Below are 23,043 nucleotides of genomic sequence, written 5' to 3'. Positions count from 1 at the left end.
GGAAAATGAAAGGTATGAGATTTTCATTATCGAGTTGATCACAACGAGTGAAGTTGTGAACAACGGTGAGTAACTCTTCAGGGGGAGAGTTTGTTTAGATGTGTACCCAAAGATGGGGAATATTTGTGATGTGTGCCAATAGGGGGAGAATGTAGGGTTTAAATTAGACCTTCATTATCTAAGAGGGAGTTTGCCTTCTTAGTGGGAAAATGTAGGGTTTAACTTACGCTTTCATTACCTAGTGGCATGAAGAAAGTTGAGACTATGGGAATTAGCCTAACTTAAATGAGGTGTTGTCAAACATCAACAAGGGGGAGATTGTTGGTGCAATATCCCTCAGGTCAAGGTTGACCTGGTTGACCAAGCTTGAGTCTTGGTTTGGGTTTCGATGTTTGACAATACAAGACTTCGATGATATGGACAAGTGCAAGTGCAGTTGTTCATTTGGGGAGATTGTTTGGTGCAATTCCCCTATGATCAGGGTCTGATCAAGTTGGTTGAAGAAAAGTCAAGTAGGTCAATGTTGACCAGATACTTGACTGGGAAGTCCTAACTGGGATGTTAGGCAGAAGGAAAATCCTGGTGAGTGAAGCCAGGTGAAAGACCTAGTGAGTGAAGCTAGTGTGTGAGGAAAATCCTAGTGAGTGAAGCTAGGTGAAAGTGCTGGTGAGTGAAGCCAGGCAGTTGGAAAGTCTTAGTGAGTGAAGCTAGGTGAAAGTCCTGGTGAGTGAAGCCAGGCAAGGGAAATCCAAATGGGTCAAAGTTGACCAGACATCTGGTGAAAGTTCAAGTAGGTCAAAGGGATGGATCGGATACTTGACATGAGGAGAAAAGTCCAAGTGAGTCAAAGGGATTGACCGGACACTTGGTGAGGGAGTCCTAGCAGGTCACGGGAGACCAGATGCTAGGCTTAATGTACCAACAGGTCAAGGTTGACCAGATATTAGTTTGGGGGGCTTGAGACTTGGTTTTGGGCAAAAACCAGCAGTTGGATCGATCAGTTGATCGATTGGCTGAAGCCCAATCGATCGGCCGATCAATTGGGGAGTCCCCGCGAGAAGCCTTCGTCCCAATCGATCAGTGAATCGATTGGGAGGTAGTCGCGAGCGCATAGAACCTGCTGGATCGATCAGCTGATCAATCCAGAGGTCCCAATTGATCAGTGGATCGATTGGGAAGCTGTGATTTGTCGCGATAAGCCCTGAATCGATCAGCCGATCGATCCAGGCAAATTCCCAGAGCACAGAGGCGCTCTGGATCGATCAGCCTATCGATCCAAAGCCTCCCCGATCGATTGGTAGCAATCCAATCGATCGGGATTCGACTGTTGGCGTCGTTTATAGCTGCATACGTTCGATTCCTTCGGAAGACAACTGGCAGAGCTTACTGCATTCATCTCCGATCTTCACCAGCGACTCCACAACATCTCTTGAGGTTCAGATCGCCAGCTCTTGAAGGATCTTGGAGAGACATCGAAGTAAAGAGGCGAGAACACAACAAGAAGGAGAAGCTAGGGTTAGGGTTTTTAGTTGTAAAACCTGTAAGAATTCTTGTATTTGTGTCTCCCTTTGCTTTCTTCTTGTATTGAGAGATTGCAGGGCTTCTCCGCCTTTGGTAGTTACCATAAAGGAGTGTTATTCATAGTGGAGGATGCGTGAGTGTGTGGATCTTTGGATTAGTCACCTTTTGTGAGTTGGATACCATGTAAAATACATTTGTTAGCATTGTTGTAGTTGTTTCTTGTATTTCCGCTGTACATCTTTGAAGAAACAAGCAATGTCAAGCACCGAGCACACGCCGAGCTATTCACCCCCCCTCTAGCTACATTTTGGTTCCAACAACTTTGACCTCCTGATCAATCAGTCTTCTTTGCTTTGACATATCTTTGGTGGAGCCCTCTTCATCATCGCATCAAGTATAAATTGGATACCTAATACAAACTAAAAAAAAAAAAAGTGAAATGCTACCTCTGAGGCATATATACATCTAACGATTGAATCTTAGTTTTGACTAATTAATTGATGAATTTTTCAGAATAGACGATTGACACGCTAGATTGATGAATCGTCTGCTACTAGCATTTCTCGATCTATGTCAAAAATTATAAAATATTATTATTATTATTAGGAGACTTTGGAAAATTTTTAATTTAGTTTCATATAATATATATATTTTTAATTTGATGTTTAATGAAAAGTATATGACAAACGGAAGGAGATTGGTCGGCCGTAAATCTTTGACAACTTGCTATTTAGATTTAGCGAATTTAGCATCAGTTAGGCTGCCGTCACTAAAATATAGCTTGGATTCGACGGCAAGTAATTACAAATTTCATTATTTTCCATTATCTGTCTTTTTCTACCTTTTCTCTTTTTCTCATTCACCTGAAAAGGATGTAAATAATCCCGAATGATAATTATAGTTTCTTCGAGTGAGAAGACACTCATTGGAAAAGAAAATAATTAAGATAAAATATTTAGAAAAGAAAAAAAAGATAGTATTCGTAAATATCTGTGAAAAAAGTTGACTAATGATTCACACACTTGGTTTTTATTATTCAAAATTTTCATTCTAAAATTGAGTTTTTTTTTTTTTTAAACATATTTTTTAAATTGGAAAAGAATATGGTTTTTTATTATTAATATAAGCAGTATTATATTCACACAATCACTCATGAACCAAACTAACAAAAATAGACCGGACCATCCCTGAGCGCAAGACCCACGGGCTAGAGATTTGTACCTCCCTGCACGCGTTAATCGCGTACATGATGCCCATTTTTTTTTAAAAACATATTTTTCAAATTAGAAAAGAATATGTTTTATTTATTATCAATATAAGCAGTATTATATTCGCACAATCGCTCGTGAACCAAATCAGCAAAAATAGATCGGGCCGCTCCTGAGCGCAAGGTCCACGGGCTGGGGATTTACACCCCGCATACGTGACGCCCGGTTTATGGATTTCCGGTTCGAACCCCCAAATCCACTCGATTTGGACTTGACCCACGCATATGTATAGGTCTTCTTATCATTGCTAAGTAAGGATGGAAGAGCTTCCTATATAAGTCATTCTAAACTTATCCACTTAACAATGTAAGACTAAAAATACTATAAAAAAAAATATTTTCAATTTAAAACAAAATTCAACAGTTTATACCTGTTAAACTATGAATACTTCAATGTTAATAACACTATATTATAGTAATTATCAAAATGCACACTAATAACTATAATTGCATTTCAGATTAATATCATGTTATAGTGGCATTTCAACTCTGATTAATGCTAATAATATACTAACAATTATAATTTATTACTATTATATTTCCATCAACATTGGTCAGTATTATATTATAAAAACTATGACTATGAGATAATTGTTAGGATCATATATATTATAATCTTGTACGCTGTGATATTGTCAAAAACTAAAAGTAGCTTTGAAAAATAAAACGCGGAGAGAATTAATTATATTGATTGCTGTTTTGATAATAAATAGAATAGAAATTATCTTTCGACAATTTCAACAAAATAAGAGCTTTTTGACTTTTGCCCGTCTGTGTTTTTCCTTCTGTATTCTCTCTTTCGGTGCAAGTGCACATATCAGCAACAATAGAATGAGTAAGAAATTTAATAAAAGGAAAATGAGGAATAAAATAGTTGTTCTTTCTTTAGTTTTTATTTACTCTCATCCAATTTAAACTAAAAATAAAAGGATACCAATTTCTTTTATTCCTAACTAAATAAAAACTAAAAATAAAGGGATACCAATTTCTTTTATTCCTAACTTTGTAGTTTGCCAGATTCATTGATGTCTTCAGCCATTTTTTTTTATTACGTATAGTAGGATTTTATTCTAAAATCTCTTTTCGTGACTAACAAATACTAGGCGTTTGATTTAAGGGAATAGGAGTGGGGAATAGGAATGAGAATCATTGATTGTCATTGTTAATGTTTGGATTATGGGAATAGGAATGCAAATAAGGGAATGAATCATTGAAATTGGGTAATAGCTCATTCCCATGTACATCCCCTTCAATGAGTCATTACCTCATTTTCATCAATCAAAATATTTCCTTATTCCAAAAATACTCTTGACCTAAAATTAAAATTTTCTCCCTTAATATCAAATATCAAAATATATTTATTTATTTTTTCTTTCTTATCACTTCTCTCTCCTTATCTCTCTCATCATATTTTCTCTCTCGTCATTTTATCACACACTTTCTCTCTCCTATCACACTCTTTTTTCTCATTACACTTTCTCTCTCCTTACTCTCTTCCATCACACTCTCTTCCTTCTTTTTTTCTCATCGTACTTTCTCTCTCATCATACTTTCTCATTCCTCAATCTCTCCCATCACACTCTCTTTTCTCTTTTTTTTCTTATCACACTTTCACTCTCATCACATTTTCTCTCTCCTTAATCTCTCTTGTCACACTCTCTCCTTTTTTCCTCAACACACTTTATCTCTCATCATACTTTCTCTCTCCTCAATATCTCCCAGCACACTCATTGTTCTCTTTTTTTCTCATCACACTTTCTCTGTCATCTTACTTTCTCTCGCCCCACACTTTCTCATTATATTTTCTCTCTCTTCATCCTCACCCATCATACTTTCTCTCACATCATATTTTTTCTCTCATCATGCTCTCTCCTATCACACTCTCTTTTCTCATTTTTTTCATCACACTTTCTCTCTCATCATACTTTCTCTCTCATCATTCTCTTTCATCATAGTTTTCTCTCACTTTCATCTTTCTCTCATATATAATTTTTTCTCTTATTTTCCTTTAAGGGTAAAAAAAGAAATTTTGATTTATTCCGATAGAAAATATGCAACTAACCAAACATTACTTTTAATAGTGATATCCATGCTCATACCCATTCCCATTTCACAATACAATGATTTTCATTCCGATTTCTATTTCTAGGAATGAACCAAACGTCCCCTAAATGTTAAGTTCCATTATTTTTTCATCATAATGTTAAGAGAGGAGTTTGTAGACTAAGATAATATATATATATATATATATATATATATATATATATATATATATATATATATATATATATATATATATATATATTGTTTTACTTTGAAGTTAAATTATCAGGAGCTAGTTCAACTTGAAGCGGGAATAGAGCTATAAATGAATTAAATATTCAAAATAAATTTGATGTTCAACTTAATGAAATTTTATTTGTTTATATTTATTCAATATATAAAGTCAATTAAATGAATAAATTTGTTAATTTGAATATATGTTCAACTCGTTAATATTTATGAATAAAGATTGTGGACTATTAATGAGTAATATTTATGAATCATGTCAAATCCAATAATGGACCAAACAAACTTTAGAATATAAATGTTTCAAATAATTAAATAATCTTAAATTGTGAGTCAAAGTTGAATTAAGTTCAAGTCAAGCTTAAATCAAATCCAAACTCATAAAAAAAAGCTAAGTGAACTACTATTTCAATGACAGTTCATTTTACATTTGACTTAACTTGACTCGATTACTTTATCAAATACTCTAAACACTATAAAATTTGCCCCGATTTAATTTGTTTATAGTCTTAAGGACATTTCAATAGTTAGAGTTCTATAATTTTTTTTTATTATCTTAATATGTCACATTATGCCACATCAATATTATTAAAACCTATTAAAACATCTCTAATATTAGAGTTCTAAATAATTTTTGTATGGTCTAATTAATAATATGTAATTACATAACTATATACATATTACATCAATTTTAAGTAAAAAAATAACTTTTAAATTTTAGGGGGTGCTTGGTTTGGGTAAGGGAAATGGAATGAGAATAGGAATGATTGTCAATAATAATGAAATGGGAATGATTCCCATACCACCCATTCCTATGGGTAATGGCCCATTCCTATGTTTAGAGGAATCAATCCGTGGGACCCATCATCATTTCCCCAAACCAAGCACCATGTTTCATTCCATTCCCTTCCCATTCCAAACCCCCCAAACAAGCACCCTTAGTATTGCTTGAACTATAAACTTTAAATCTTGTACCCATAATAATTAGATTTTTTTTTCCAATTTTTTTATTCCATAAAACTCTTTAAAAATCTTACATTGAAAATGCTATAAGAGCATCCACATCAGTTACCCTATCTAAAAATTTTACCTTAAATTTTGAATAGGGTAGTTAAAACATCTTTACGTTAGCTACCATGTCAATTCCCTAAATTTAGATTCGATAAATAGTGATTATCTAAATTTAGAGAATGAAATCATTATCCTAAAAATAAAATAATATATTTTTTTTAATTTCTCTTTTTTCTCTCAATCTTTTCAATTTATCTCTTTCCACTCATTTCATAAATATAATAATAAAAAAATAAAAGAAAGAGAAGAAAATAATAAAAAATTAAGGATGATGAAAATTTTAAGTTAGTTGATGTATTATGTAGTGAAAAATGATTATTTAAATTTAATAAAATAAATTATTTATTTTAAATTTTATATATAATAATAAGAAAATTGACTAGGATCCTGAGATGATTCACCTATGCAAAAAAACAAGAAAGACCGACCTTCCTTCAGCACTCACTGAAATGCCTTGGAAATTTCACAGTTGCATCTTAACCTCTTCGAGACAATTAATTAGCACCAAGTGTTCAACAAATCCACTTTAAAACTTCGCTAACACGCTGTTTAATGAGCATTAAGAGCAGTAATTACGCGGGGCACGCAAGCTGATCTGTCAGGCGTGCATGCAAAGTGATGGTTTTGCTTTGCATGTGATGACAACTTAAAAGGCCACAGCGATGCATGCAGTTAATCTCCATTAAGGCTTAATTAACGAATAAACGTACGTAACAGCATCATTAATTAACGAACAAATTAAATATTTATTTATTTTGAACAATTTCCGCGAAGCTTCGCTTGTTATTATTGTAAATTTTACAAATAAATTTCCTTAAAATTCAAGATGAATAAATCCTCAAAGGGAAAAAGCTGCCGAAAAACTTTTTCGGGCTTTCGTTGGGTTTACATAAAAGAAGGAAGGAAGGAATAACTTCGCTCTTCGGTGCCTCTTTATAAAGCGGGCGAACAAGGCAGAGACAGAGAGGCGAAGCGAAGCGAAGCGTTATATAAGGACTCGTCGTCGTCCGAGCGTTTTTGTAGCGGACGGACGCCGTTATCTTCTCCCACGTGACAGGTACGTGCATGCCGTCTCCTCCTGTATGACGCTTTTCTATCTGTGCTGTTTCATCTATGCTGTAGACGACTTTAGAGCATCTCAAGCTTTGCGTGAGGTTGTAAAATTTAAAAAATCTTAATATTTTTTTTTTTATGTTGGTATAGATGAGGTTTGGAATTTGTAGTTAAAAAAAAATAAAAATGATTATAATTAAATTAAAATTTATAAGTTAATTAAATATTAAATAAAAATTATAAATTTAATTAAAGTAAAATTCATAAATTAATTAATTTGTTAATTATAAATTATAAATAAAATAAATTAAAGATGATAATTAATTAAAATCTTAAATAAAAATTATATAGTGATATTAAATGTGAAAATAATAAATAAAGATATGTGATTTATAATATAATACTTTTATATGAAGATTTTTTAATTGTGGGGAGAATAATAGATTTTTATATTTATGATGGTGATATATTAGGATTTCTCTTTAACTATTACAGATGCCGAATCTAAAATTATTAGGTAATGTTATTCGGTAGCTGTGGTGGATTTACTGAATAAAATTATCAGATAACATTTATTATAATAAAAAAATAATTTCTAATAAAATTATAACTTTTTACTACAAAATTGGTATAAAGTGTTTTATTAAAATTAATTATAACCTTTTAATATATTTTTTAAAATGGAATGCCGCAGAAGGACGTCCTTTTAATTTATAAAAACTAATTATATTTGAAATTCACATAATATTAATAAAATTGTCAGAACGTATTTTTTACAGTAAATTAAAAAAAAATCCCTAATGATAATCATAACTTTGCATATAATTCCCATACCAAAAAAATTTTATTTCCACTCCCTGCATGTAAAGTATTATTTGTTTCAACTCCCTCATGCAAATATTGATACCTAAATTGTCCCTCAAATTTTTTAGGTACAAAAAATTCAAAATTGAGTACAAAAAGTCTGAAAAAGAGTATAATTCTTCTTAAAGTCAGTACTTTATATTAAAAACCGAGTATATTTTTTATCAAAATTGTCATTCTTATTTTTTAGGTATAAAAAGTCTAAAAATAAGTATAATTCCTGTTAAATTCAGCATTTTACATTATAATCCAGTACTCTATACTAGGATCGAGTATATTTTCTATCGAAATTAACCCATATTTTTTAGGTACAAAAAGTCAAAAATTGAGTATAAAAAGTCCGAAAATAAGTATAGTTATTCTTAAAGTCAGTATTTTATATTAAAAATCGAGTATATTTTCTATTAAATTCAGCACATTAAATTAAAATTGAGTATATTTTGAGGTGAAAAAAGAATCGTACTCAATTTGATAGAAAATATACTAAATTCTAATTTAATATACTGAATTTAAGATGATTTATATTTATTTTTAGACTTTTTGTACCTAAAAATATCATAGAAAATTAGATAAATATGTTTAATTGAGGAGTAAAAAAAAAATTTTTCATGGATGAAGATTGTATGTAAAATTATATTTACCAATAAGGAGTACATACAAATTTATCCTATTTTTTATAGGTTATTTTCATCAATCCGTCACACACAAAGGGCCAAGCTACATTTGTATCGGACGTTATAATAAAATAATTGTGCCGGGACATGGTGGCACGTTACTGACAAAGCACGTTGGCCAACACGCGTTTCCCCGTGAACAATTACACCATCTCGAGGCGAGTAATGCACCGCCTCCACGTCGCCTCGTATCGTGTCGCATGCCGACGCCGTGGGCGGTGGCGCCGTTACCCCGTCGAACAGTAACGGTCCGTTACTTTTGTTTTCTCATTTAATTACGATACCCGGTCGAAAGTATCAAGTTCTAACCTCCAAAGCCATCTTCGCTGTTAGATTCTCTTTTCTTTTTCCCGCCTCCTTCGTCTCCATCGACTCGCCGTCCGAGGCCGGAGAATCGATTCGACTCCAAAACCAAAACCCTTTCGGCTTACTTTGGCCGGTTCATCTCCTGTTGTATACTTTGGTTCATTTTGCTATTTTCTGGTACCTGTAGTAGTAGAGTTTAGCTTTCTAAATTTGACTTGCAGGTAGGCGTTGTGTGCGCTAGCTATCCCCGAAGCAGTTAGCTGTCGCATTCTCGGGAGGTGAGCATACCGGATTTCACAGAGAAGATGAGGCGAGGAAGGGCGCACCGTGAACACTGAGCACTGCGCGGGTTAGTTGTCACCGCGGAGAACCAGCACTTAAACCAGAACTTACTCCAACACCGACTTCCTCTCCTGCGAGCGGGTGCATTTTGAAACTCGCCTCTCTTTTGTTTCTCCGGACGCCTTCGAAACCCTCGTCTGTGGGATGCTCAGCGAGCGGCGGCGGCCTTGAGCCCTCGGATTTTCCGGTGTCATCTCTCCTGCGACAGTATGCCCGCCTCACCGTACCGGCAGCTGGATTTGGAGCGCGGAAGCGCCGACAATGGCGGCGGCTTCCCCACCGGCGACTGTTTCGACATCCCGCATAAGAACGCGTCTATCGATCGTCTCAGGAAGTGGAGGGTACGCCTTCTCTGTTATCGTTACTCGTTGGATCTTTATCGTTGTCAGTACTGTTTTCGTCAGATTGCATTTGCTTTTTTTTTTTTTGGATCTTGGAGTGCTCTCATCCAGAATGGGACAAAGATTTGACGTACTAGTGGTTTAAACATGATGTGTATATGTTGGAATAGAGGCGAATTAAAATTTTGAATCAGGCATGGTTGTTTTATGTTTGGTATGCATTTTTTAAGCCGACGCTGATTAGAAATCTCGTTAGTTGGTAAAAACAACAGCTATTCCTGTTCTTTAGCAACTCGTGATATCAATGTAGGACCACTGCATAAATGGGAGCAGATTCAACATTAGGTATAAGGTAGCCACTGGGAAAAATTAATGTGTAGAAGTAACAGGAAGATATGTGGTAGTTAATGTTTAAAAGCTTGCTCAAACACAAGGAAGGAATAACTTGAGCAATCTTAAATATGTTTTCTAATATTCCCATATATAAACCAAGTTCCTTGCTTAGGATGCTTTCTTCTTCTTTCCTTCCAACATAACTGCGTTTTGCCTCCAACTCCACCTTAACTAACCAAACCTTTCCCAAAAGTGCCAAATCCTACTCTCCCACCAACACCCAGGACCAATCCATAGTCAATCCAAAGCCTGACCACTTCTCTTGGCTGAGTTCTATTCACATTTATTGACTCAACTACACTTCGGCCAATTTTCCTGCAACTTAGCCGAACCAACTTAGACCTGAGTCCTAATTCAGTCAAACTCCTCTCACGTCAGTCTTCTCAAGCCATCTTCCATAAACAAGTTTTGAGCTAGCTCAGGTTTACTATCTGTTGTGATTTGACCATAGTATATAGCTAGCTCAGTCAGCTAGTCGATTTTTTTACTTGGCTTATTTCATAACAATTAATCCTCATGTTGTACAACCTGAAGAAATATATATTTTTTATGCATTACTCATCTCTACTTTGCCTATTGTTCCAGATATATTTTAAAACTAGACCTCAAGGACCAAATTATTGCAGAAAAGGCAGTCAACTGCTTGCATTATCTCACAATGCACCAAGTATATATATTAGTATCTTATTCACAATATGAAAAACTATACATCTTAGTTACAGTTAATGTTAAATGTATAAAGCAAAAGCAGTTGATAAGATTCTTTTTTTTATTATGCTGGAATTAACATACTCAAGAAAGTTTTAGTATGATCAACCTAAATATAGTAGATCTACTGCAAGGCCTAAAACTAGAAATTTCCTTACTGCAAGCCCACATGATGAAATATTCAACACAATAATATGGTAAATGCTAAAGACATGCTACTATATACTTTGACACAAATGATTCGTCACTACATCTACTAATTTAGAGCTATGAGTGCCTACTTACAAATAATATGTTGTCCTGTTAGTTTCTTGACTCTAATTCTTATTTGTACAGCAAGCAGTACTTGTGTTGAATGCTTCTCGTCGGTTTAGATATACCTTGGATTTAAAAAAGGAGCAAGAAAAGGAGCAGATAAGGAGTAGGATTCGTACCCATGCTCAAGTCATTCGGGTATGTGTGCTTGGATTTTGCATAAATCAAAATTTCATGTTTGCTAACTGGAATCCATTGTTTCAGGCTGCGTTGCTTTTCCAAGAAGCAGGGCAAAGGGCAACATCAGGTGCTCTTTTACTAGAAAATTTATGGTACTTTAACTGCATGGTGTAGAAATACCATGGGGAATGGTCATTGGAGTGTAATTTTTGTGTTTCTTTATATTACTTCTTAATAAATGTACCCTCAAATATTCTGTGTAGTTAAAGACATTAAATATATGCTCTCAGCTGCATTTTTTTTACTAGTTGAAGTGAATATGAGTTTTTGTTTTTCTCTCGTCCCCATGTTTTTCTATCACAATCACTCAAGTTAACTTAGATTTCCAAGTTTATGATCACCAAATGCTTGTGGTTTTACTTTTAAATATTATTTGGTATAGTAAACTACATTTTGAAAGATTTGCAATCCCAGTTAGATTTGTTTCCCATCTGTACAGGCACCTCTGTTCCTAGGTCAGCACTTCCTTCAGGTGTGTTTGGAATTGGAGAGGAGCAACTAACTAAATTGACGAGGGATCATGATTTTTCTTCTCTACAAGAGTATGGCGGGGTAGGTGAATTAGTTGGAATAGTCTGTGTTAACTATATTTCCATAATCGAACTAACCTTTTGCCCATTTGCAGGTAAAAGGTCTTGCAAATTTGCTAAAAACTAATTTGGAGAGAGGAATTAGAGATGATGATGCAGAAATAGTGCATCGGAGGAATACGTTTGGGGCTAACACTTACCCTCAAAAGAAAGGAAGGAGCTTTTGGGTATATGCTCAGATTGCAATTTTTTTTTATTCCATGTTTTCAATTGCAACAAAAAATCTATAAATCTGTCTTACAATTCTAGGTCTTCCTTTGGGAAGCTTGCCAAGATTTAACTCTCATCATTCTGATGGTTGCTGCAGTCTTGTCATTGGTGCTGGGTATAAAGACAGAGGTAAAATGTATATCCCATTCCCATCCTAGGCTTCCTTGCTTAAAGTTAATGCTGGTTTAATTCATAATATTTATGACCTATCACTATCATTGGTATTGCAACCTATCATTATCATTGACATTGCGACAGTATCTTTAATATGATCTTTGTACTGATTTTGAAAGGCTTTTTTCTTGTTGGTTCTACTATTTGGTTAAAGACTAGATAGGTTTTGAAACTCAACATGTAAACATTTGTTTATTTCTTTTTTACCTTTGTTTCCATCACCTTTCTTCAGGGTATTAAAGAAGGATGGTATGATGGTGGAAGCATTGCCTTTGCAGTTATTCTTGTTGTTGTAGTAACAGGTATAAAAATCTTTCCTCTCAATGTTATTTGTTGGATTTCATTTTTATTCATGATGAAATCTCTGGTCACTTGCTGTTATGACTATCATGCCGCATTTGATATTCTTCATTTCACTAGCTTCCTTTTTACTGGTTTAAATGTGCTTATGTCTGGGTCTTTGTTACTACTTACTGCTCCACACAACAAACTGTCTTTAACTTCTTTTCCCCTTTGCATTTGTGTGATCTGTTTTAGATGTTAGGAAACAAATTTTCTAGTACATTAATGCAAGAAATAATACCTCGCAAGAGTACAAAAGTGTGAAAAAGTGATTGTTAATTTTAAATTTTTTTGGTTTCTGTGGATGCTGGTGCTCACTGTAGTTTTAACAAACGTAGTAAAAATCTGTTGTGATTCTAAAACAATAAAACATTGTTGAATTTATTGAAAAAGAAACCATGTGCCCTAATTTTGAGGTCAAGTGCTTGGACCCTAGTTTGCTATTGAAATCCATGTAAAGTCATATCAGATATAATAAAATCATTTGGACTCTCTCTCTTGTTATGCTAACTAGAATTTTTTCCCTGGATCACTTTTTATTTCTCACATAACTCTTTTCATTTTAGTTGCCATTTGAACAGATTGTAATATCTTAACCTATTATCTCTAATCGTATCCTCAGATTTAGATTAAATCTCGTACATGCTTCTCACCATCATTTCTTTTATATGTATTTATTTTAACTCTCAAACACTTCAAACCCATGAAAATGGCTTGTTCTACTGCACTTTTAATTTTTTTGTCTTTTAATCTAGGGGCAAATCTGATGCATGAGGTTCCTAAAGCCCTTTTATTTTTACTATTTAACCTTTTTCATACACGTATTTTCTTAAATCTCTACTTGTTGTCAGATAATATATTGACTATATCAATGACTCTTGCTTGTAAAGATTTCCTTGTCATCTTGCATAAAGTTACATTTATGTTATCCATTTCAATTCTACTTGTCTCATCATTAGTTTCTAAGTTTGTCTTCTCAATCTAAGTTTTTAGTTTGTTTTGAGTAAACTCACATTAATTAGCACAATCTCATTTGAAAATAATATAGTCTTACAATTTTACTAGTAAATTTTATCAAAAATGTAAGGGCACTAGAGTTGTCTCTTATTGTAGTTTAAATTTTATATAAATTATGTAAAAGTAGTTTCCAATGTTAATTACGGAAGCTATAATTTTCTCTTGCAATTGCAACAAATATTAGCATCTCCTTATTTTTTTCGCTTTTCTATTCTTTGGCCATTTTTTATAGCTTTCAGCGATTATAGACAGTCATTACAGTTTCAAAATCTGAATGAGGAGAAACGTAACATACAATTGGAGGTTAGTTCTTTTGTGCTTTTGTAAACACTTGATTTTGTTTGTTTGTTTTTTCTTGTTCAGTTCTTTTAATTTTTCTTGCATGATTACAGGTAATTAGAGGTGGCCGAAGAATCAAAGTCTCTATTTTTGATCTCGTAGTTGGTGATGTTGTTCCTCTCAAAATTGGCGATCAGGTAGAAGCCCAAGAATTATAATTTAATAGTACTCCTTTTGTTGTATTTTCGCAGTATCTTTATAGTTTAAGGGCATTGTGAATGTCATCCAGGTCCCTGCTGATGGGATACTAATAAGTGGCCTTTCTCTTGCTATTGATGAATCAAGTATGACTGGGGAGAGTAAGATAGTAAGATTCTCTATATTTTTTCTGTTGCTATTTTGGATTTTATTCAATTAAATTCTCCTATAATACTTGTGGAAAGCACTGACTTGTGCTTTTATGGTCAAAACTCAAAAAGGATATATTGATATCACTGCACAAGATTAGAATTAGAATATATCATAGTGAAGACTGAAGACTATCAGATATTTTTATATGAATGCACTGAAGTTCTAGTTTTCATGTCTCTTTTGCAGGTCCAGAAAGATAAAAAATCTCCCTTTCTAATGTCTGGATGCAAGGTTGCTGATGGATATGGTAATATGTTGGTATGTGATTGCCTGGACCATTTTTTTCTTAATAATGTTTTATGAGCAGAAATCTTTTCTAGAGACATCTATCAACTTAAATTTAACTTCTTGTAAGAAAATAATTTGAACTTCAATTTGAGTATGCTAATCTTTATCTGCTATACAAGAAACTCTGTTCAGTCTGTTTTCAGTATTTTAACAGTTTTTGTTTTCATTCAGGTAACTGCAGTTGGGATAAATACTGAATGGGGTTTGTTGATGGCTAGTATTTCAGAGGATACTGGTGAAGAAACTCCACTGCAGGTTTATTCTGAATTGTGAATTATATTTTATTGCCCGTGCAAATTTTGCTGTCCAAACTGAAGTCTACTTTTTCCCCCCCCTTGCTTTCTGTTATAGGTACGCTTGAATGGTGTTGCTACTTTCATTGGCATAGTAGGGCTGACTGTAGCTGCTGCTGTTCTAGTAGTCCTGCTGGTTAGGTAACATTCTTCTCCACTTTGTAACAACATTTTGTAATTCTCCTTAGTCCTCCCTGTCTGTTTCAGATACTTTACTGGACATACAAAGAACCCAGATGGATCTGTTCAATTCATAAAGGGACAGACAGGTACAAAGACTGCTGTAAACGGAGCCATCAAAATTTTGACAGTCGCAGTATGTGGTTTTTCACTACATGATCTAGAGCACACATTTATTCTCCTTTCCTCATCTCTTCATCTGTAAAGCTATATAATATATTTTTATGAATCTTTATAGGTAACAATAGTGGTTGTTGCCGTGCCTGAAGGGCTTCCATTGGCTGTTACCTTAACGTGTGTATATAGTCTTTTTTACAAACTAAACTAAATCATTTGTATTTTTTTATGTCTAAATTTGTTATTTTCTATACATCAGCTTGGCTTATTCTATGCGGAAGATGATGACAGACAAAGCCTTGGTAAATATACATCTTACATTTGATTGAGAAGTGATTCATGAACATGTGCTTTAAGTAGTTCTTAGGTGTTATTTAACAGGTAAGAAGGCTTTCAGCGTGTGAAACTATGGGTTCAGCAACAACTATTTGCAGTGACAAGACTGGAACTTTGACCTTGAATCAGGTTTGCTTATTTTCTCAAGATTAGCCTTTCCTGTCATTTCAACGATCGCTGCGTACATTGATTGACATAATCCATGTTGTTCAATATTCCATGAACCTAAGTTTTTCTTTCATTGGATTATTGACACATTAAGCTTTGTTTTTCTTAGATGACTGTTGTGGAGACATATGTTGGTGGAAGAAAAATAGTTCCTCCAGACAGTGCTGAATCAATATCTTCTACCGTGTGCTCTTTTTTGATCGAGGGAATTGCTCAAAACACAACCGGCAGTGTCTTTGAACCAGAGGTAGATATATTTGTTTCATTGCTTTTAAGTTTGTTTTCCATTTTTATTATGTTTTTTGCTATCTTCTTAATTTGAAATTTCGTTCTCACTTATGGTTAGTGTTGATAGTCGAATAGCACTATAAGGGTATAGGCAACTAGCTGAATGAACATTATCTGGGGCTTATCGAACCACATTAAGTTGTGATGGAATTGTTTATTAGGACCTAGGGAATAGAGGGGTGTGCATTTCATCTTAATAATTCCTGTCTTTGGTTAAGTACTTAAGTTTAGAATGGATGGGAAGAAAACAAGTTGGGCAATATTGGCCTTAAATATTTGGCATGTTCATAATAAAGACATTTTATTTCTCCAATGTATTTTCTATTTATTCTTCATTGTATTTTAGATTTGGTGTCTGAATCTTAATTTAGTGTACATATACATTTTTAAAGTTTTTTCAATACTTAAGACAGTTCAATCATGACTTCTATTAGTATTAGGGAGTGATATTACTTTTTCATGTTACTCATCAATTCATTTTTATTGTTCTAATGTTTTAACACAATTTATCTGTAGCTAAATTTATAAATTCAGATAAGTTTAACAAATAGGTTTATACTTTAGAGGGATGTCAAAGAAACACTAATATAATCCAAAGAGATTGAGATATGGCTCTAAATATATATATGGTGTTTGTTGTTGTTTTGTTTACTGGGCTTTTCTCTTGGCTTCTTCATTAAAAATTTGACAAAACACGTTCTTCATGATAATTCTTTTCCTTTTAATCTTGGATCCCCTGACAGAATGGTGGTCATACTGAGATCACTGGATCACCTACTGAAAAAGCCATCCTCTCGTGGGGTGTCAAGGTATAGTACCAGTATATTTTCCCTTTCACCTAAACTTTGTTCCTCCTCATCTGTTGACCTATGGTTACTTGCCCTCTAAAGCTTGGAATGAGGTTTGATGATGCAAGATCTAAATCGTCAATCATTCATGCTTTTCCTTTCAACTCAGAGAAAAAACGTGGTGGCGTAGCAATCCAGGTATGAATTTTTATCACAACTAGAACAGCAATTTATCACTTTTGTTCTTAAATGCATTTGTATTTAATCAATAATTTTATAAATCAATTGGAGAAATTATTTTTGTAGCCAAATTTACTAAGGCTTCGTTAGTTTACCCATCGTGGTTCTTAGAGTATTGAATTCTGTATTTTTGTAAAACTATTATACCTTTCTATGGGAATATTTTCTCACATTATGCATAGTTTTGATCACCATCTTTGTTTTAACTTGTCACAGTCAGACGATGATGTCCGTGTACATTGGAAAGGTGCAGCTGAAATTGTTCTGGCTGCATGTACCAGTTGGCTTGATGAAACTGGCTCCAAGAAGTCATTGGATCCAGCCAAGGTAAAACAACTTGTTTTCTCTCTTTTCCTATTTATTACTGAACCGACTTGTGTCCATCCTTTTATTTCAGGTTAATGAATTCAAGAGGCAAATTGAAGACATGGCTGCAGCTAGCCTCCGATGTGTTGCTTTTGCATACAGGTCTTATGAAAAGGAGAGGGTTCCAAACGAGGACCAGATAGCAAGCTGGCAATTACCGGAGGATGATTTGATTCTGCTTGCCATTGTGGGGATGAAGGTACAAATCATAGATACATATGAAAGTAACTTGAACACAACATGCTATTGGCTATTTTGGTCATAGACCTTATATTATATTGCTGATGATTCAAATCTTGTTGGTTGTGTGAAAGAGTGGTAACTGAAGTAGTGAGTGATTGCAACAGCATAGAAGTTGCAAAATAAATTAAGACCTTGATATTCATTCATACCTATGTTATTTATGCTTGAAAGCTTGTTTCTTTTTTTTTTTTTTTGGTAAAGTAGAATCGTATTGTATGTTTGCAAATAAAATATTTCTTTGATAAAACCTTTTTTTATCAACCTCAATCCTTGAATTAAAGACTTTCACAAATTGGTTAATCTGGAGTTAATTCTCTAATGGAACATTTTTCCATGTAATATCTATTTGTTATTCATTTTCTTTGTGCATTGCTCTCATGGATAAAGGCTTGCCTCTCATGTTTCTGGAACACTGATTTGAATATGTCCTTTGATGAATTCAGGATCCTTGCCGACCTGGTGTAAAAGAGGCTGTGGACTTGTGCACTCATGCAGGTGTCAAGGTGCTTGCTTCTATTTGTTTGATTACATAATGCATTTTGGTATCTTGTTTCGTTGACGAGATACCATGTTCCATATTAGTTTGCCAATGCCCCGACTTATAGGATTTGAATCACCAGTTGTAGATTCTATTGCTAGGTACAAATATTGAAGTGCACCATAGTTGGTCTTCTCACATTGATTGAGCCAAGTTAGTTGGATTATCGTTTGTATTATGAATTTATGATTTTGCTAGTAACAATTAGTAACAATCATTTCCTGGAGTAAAACATAAGTTGCTTTTCCTGTGTCTCGTTGAAATGAAGACACTTTTCTAGTTATCTTTTTTGAGTTACTTTGCATATGAATTTGGACTTGAGCTATTTTGATGCAAAGTCCATCTTGGTTACGTGATTTCAAGTTAGTTTGATGAAACACCAAGCTTTGTTGGTAGGTACGCATGGTGACTGGAGATAATCTTCAGACTGCCAAAGCCATAGCTTTAGAATGTGGAATACTTAAAGATCCAAACGCACGTGAGCCAATTCTAATTGAAGGAAAAATATTTCGTGACAAGTCTGATTCACAAAGAGATGCAATTGCTGAGGAAATAACAGTACGATCCTTTTTTCTTATTATTCCTCAGTAGTTTGTTTCATTTTTTCAGATGTGATAGGACAAGCATTCTGTAGTGTTGTTACTAGAACATGCACAACAGCATGAGGCAACCAAGGCTTCGGCTTCCTTGATAGTTAATGGTTCTCATTTCTTTGTTAACTTTTGCTCACATTTAAACATAATAATTGGCAGGTGATGGGGAGGTCTTCCCCAAGTGACAAGCTGTTACTTGTCCAGGCATTGAAGAGAAAGGGCAACGTGGTCGCTGTTACAGGAGATGGTACTAATGATGCTCCTGCATTGCATGAGGTTTGCATTCCACTTATATAATGTATTCGTCTTGTGTGACTACATATTCTCCTAATATTTCTGATGTTCAGGCAGACATTGGTCTATCTATGGGCATTCAGGGAACAGAAGTAGCTAAAGAGAGTTCTGATATCATTATCCTCGATGACAACTTTGCATCTGTTGTAAAGGTGAAGAAATTAACAAATTGTTCCCATTTATGCTGTTATATATTGAAAGGAATGGTTATTTTTTTTTCCTCTTAGTTTTTTTCCCTCATCATGTCCAGGTTGTCCGTTGGGGTCGTTCTGTGTATGCTAATATCCAGAAATTTATCCAGTTCCAGCTCACTGTAAATGTTGCAGCACTGATCATTAATGTCGTTGCTGCGGTCTCCTCGGGCAATGTTCCTCTAAATGCTGTTCAGGTTGGAAATTGCCGCAGTCTACACATTAACGTTATCTTAGTAGAACAAATTGCAAAAGCTTACAGACTTTAGATTTGTGTTATCTCGTTGTTTCCCTTCTTTGTGAAAGAACCAACCCATATGATAATAGTCATACTTTTATCTTTATTTTATTGATGTATTTCAAAAGGGCTTACCTCCTTCCCCTAAAATAGCTTCTGTGGGTCAACCTCATCATGGACACTCTAGGAGCGTTGGCTTTGGCTACTGAACAACCAACAAACCATCTTATGGATAGAGCCCCTGTGGGATGGAGGTAAGAAATGTCTGTTTTTACTGTACTGTTCTTGTGATCTACTTTGAGTTTTCTCTATTTATGATTTCATACATTTGTTAGAGAAAATTAGTTCATAAGATACCGTTTTGCCCCGAGTTCTACTGTGTGTATCTATTCTGAAAGTGTGTTATCACTTTACTATGGTTTGCCTTGAGTTCATTGGGTGCTATTGCACCAAGCTATATGTTGATAAAATCTTGTTTTCTTCTTGCGCATTTAGTATTAATTTGTATGATCTCCTGTCTTCAAAAAAATCTACGGTCATTCTCCATTGGAATTTATCTTGAATTTTTCACTTCTCAGTTCTCCTCTTAGTTGTTTATTCTAGGGAATGCTAATCAGCTTGCTACATATTTGTGCTTTTTAAATAGTAAACAGATAAAACAGCCCACTTACATTTGCCTGAGAGACTTATTTGCTATTGTTGCATATATTTATGTCAAGAACTTTGTATTTCGATTCTTGAAACTCTTTTAGATGAATTTGTTTAGAATGCCATCAAGTGCACTGATCTGCTGACTCAAAATTTTTATAATTTTTCTAGCATTCTGGTTGTTTCTTTGTGTCCAGTATGCAGTTACCAAGTACTTGTTTTATCTCTCTTGTATCGCGGTCGAGTATTTCTTCTCATTTCTTGATCGTTGTACGTTGTGTTCTTAGGGAACCTCTCATCACCAATATCATGTGGAGAAATCTGATAATTCAGGTACCCTTTGGTCTGTTATTGCACAGTTGTACATTTTGTAGCTTCAAATTCCAAGTGTTGTGGATTTTTTCTGATTCCGTCAGATTAATTGCAGGCTGTGTATCAAGTCACTGTTCTTCTGATTCTCAACTTTGCCGGTAGAAGTCTTCTGCAATTGAAAAATGAGAACCGAGGACATGCTGACAAAGTGAAGAACACCTTTATCTTTAATACCTTTGTCCTATGCCAGGTGGGTTTTGTCAGTGATTCAGTTCATGGAACAGAACCATGAGAAGCATTATTCCTAATTAGCTATGATTTGGAAGGTTGTTTAAAAGTGATTAATATATTTTCAGGTATTCAACGAGTTCAATTCCAGAAAACCGGATGAATTGAATATATTCAGCGGAATCACAAAAAACCATCTCTTCATTGGGATAATAGGCATCACTGTTTTGCTTCAGGTAATTAGAGCAATAACCATCGTCCACATGTCACTGTGTTATGCTGACTTCCACATAAGAATGTCGTTCCCTTTTTCAGGCGTTGATAATTGAGTTTCTCGGTAAGTTTGCCTCGACTGTCAGGCTTAATTGGAAGCTATGGCTAGTTTCAATAGCAATTGCCTTCGTAAGGTAAATTCAGCATTTCTCAGAAGCTATAATTTGACCTCGTGTCATTATCATCAAAGTTTTCCTTCAATTACAAATGTAAAATTAATTAGCTTATTTTATTTCCAGTTGGCCTCTAGCATTCGTTGGAAAACTTATCCCTGTACCCAGTATACCTTTCGGAGAGTATTTCGGAAGGTGTTTTACCTGCAACAAGGGGAAAGGTACCAAATTCACCTCCCAATCTGATCATGCATTTGTAGAGTTTGACTAGAAAACTCACCCGTCTGACACCATCTTGTAGATGACCACTCTTCGGATGCTCGGCAACAAGGGAATGGATCCTAAGCCTTCGGCTATATCTCATATCTGTCATGACCACTTTTTGTGATAATCAAAGTGACTGACCATAGTAGCTACATAGTGTGTATACCGAGTTGTCTCCTTCACTCCATTGTACCATTTGGCTTCTCTTACAGGTGCAACTGTATTATTGGATAGAGATATCTGATTTTCTATACTCTTCAGTTTGCCTTTGTCTTGACATCTGTGTTTTGGGTTATTATGTGAAAAATGACAACGATAACAACAAGAAAGCAGAACATTGAATCAAATGATGATCGGGGACAAATCAGTGAAATTAAGCAACTCATAAGGTTGCAGGTGTTGTGTGGATAGTGGCAGCAGTGGCTTTGGCCAGTGCAAGCATCGGCCAGTGGGCGGTGTTGATGTCTTACAGGCCTTGTGTTCCTCCATGATGACATTTTCCATTGAAAGAACAGATTGAGACATCCGCTCATGTTTTTTCTCTCTAAAAGGTAGTCAAGTTTTCGTCAATAAGGGTATAAAAGGGTTTATCGTACGTAATTTTATCCTATTTTATAAGATATTATTTTTGAATAATTTTACTATTTCCTCTTCTATATATTCAGTTTTTTCATAATTATCCAAAACTTCTCCCTTTCATAGATTATAATAGAACGTCCAAACACTCGCTTGTCAAAAATAAACCGCACAAATTTGATATTTGCACAATTGTCCTAGTCGACATTTTCAACCACTCTTTTCACAAACGAAATTCAACAATAACAAAACTCTGCTGTCCTTCGATTTCAGTTTGCTTGAATTTTACACGCTTTAACCGAAAAGATAAAGGCGAAAAAAATGTGGGCATTAACCCCTTTTGGAAAGATGCGCCAAAGGAACGATCCTGTTTTAATACTTAGAAATTTTTTACAAGGTATTAGAAAGCTTACGGAGCATGGAGGTCACTCAAGATAATCTAGCATGTCATCTGGCAGTGATTTGGTCAACTTCTCTTGATTGATAATCTTGTTGGTCACTGTGAAATGGAGATAGCCGTTGTCCTTTAACTAGTCGAGGGTCCCATCAATGCCGAAGTTGAACAGGCGGAGAGCGTGGTCCGTGAACCGATCATTGAAGGCCTCCGAGCGGAGATAATCCCGCTTGAGGACTCCAAAGCGACCGGACTCTACATCTTAATAAATTTGTAGAGCCGATTAGGAGGACTCCACCTCAACCTTAAGCGAGGCCAAGTCAGCATCCTTGGCGGTGAGCTAGAACTTCACCGCAGCTTGCTCTACCGATCGACTCTTTCGTTTGACATTAAGCGTGACCTCAACCTCCTTCAGATTTTGAGTCAGGACTCGAGCCTTTTTATTTTTAATATCCAGGTCCTCAATTGCTCGAGCTTCCTGGAGTTGGCCGAATTGATATTCGACTCGAAGGAGCTAGCCTGTTTGTTAAGTCTCACAAGTTGGGAAGCCTGTTTGGCGTTCTCGCTCCTTTCCTTTTGTAGTGGCTCGGAGTTCTTCTGCAGATCGGCCTTTAGCTGAGCGACCTCGGCGACCAACTGTTCAAGTTGAGCATGAGAAGCTTCGGAGATGTCGCTCGGGGCATGAAGCTGCTAGACTTTGTGCTCCAAAAATGCTAGCGTTTGGCAC

At 35.0% G+C, this 23,043-nt stretch overlaps 1 protein-coding gene across 1 annotated transcript; it reads left to right on the top strand.

The window, feature by feature from the left end:
- The first annotated feature begins 7,037 nt into the window (after positions 1–7,037).
- Positions 7,038–21,623, top strand: LOC121980819 (calcium-transporting ATPase 5, plasma membrane-type-like). Its single transcript, XM_042533045.1, has 35 exons — positions 7,038–7,205; positions 9,267–9,728; positions 11,166–11,282; positions 11,349–11,391; positions 11,764–11,876; positions 11,950–12,081; positions 12,164–12,253; positions 12,531–12,600; positions 13,890–13,960; positions 14,050–14,133; positions 14,226–14,303; positions 14,534–14,605; positions 14,807–14,890; positions 14,987–15,069; positions 15,136–15,244; positions 15,347–15,402; positions 15,485–15,527; positions 15,607–15,690; positions 15,839–15,976; positions 16,761–16,826; positions 16,908–17,003; positions 17,262–17,372; positions 17,443–17,610; positions 18,098–18,157; positions 18,589–18,750; positions 18,945–19,061; positions 19,133–19,231; positions 19,330–19,467; positions 19,662–19,762; positions 20,444–20,489; positions 20,584–20,718; positions 20,825–20,932; positions 21,012–21,103; positions 21,209–21,303; positions 21,384–21,623. The coding sequence occupies exons 2-35, from the start codon at positions 9,597–9,599 to the stop codon at positions 21,425–21,427; spliced, it is 3,237 nt and encodes a 1,078-aa protein (XP_042388979.1). The 5' UTR covers positions 7,038–7,205; positions 9,267–9,596; the 3' UTR covers positions 21,428–21,623.
- The last annotated feature ends 1,420 nt before the right edge of the window (positions 21,624–23,043 follow it).

This window comes from Zingiber officinale, chromosome 5A (assembly GCF_018446385.1).
Source record: "Zingiber officinale cultivar Zhangliang chromosome 5A, Zo_v1.1, whole genome shotgun sequence".
Taxonomy (NCBI): Eukaryota; Viridiplantae; Streptophyta; class Magnoliopsida; order Zingiberales; family Zingiberaceae; genus Zingiber; species Zingiber officinale.
Note: the sequence above shows the minus strand (reverse complement) of the source record. Positions and strands in the feature narration are given on the sequence as shown.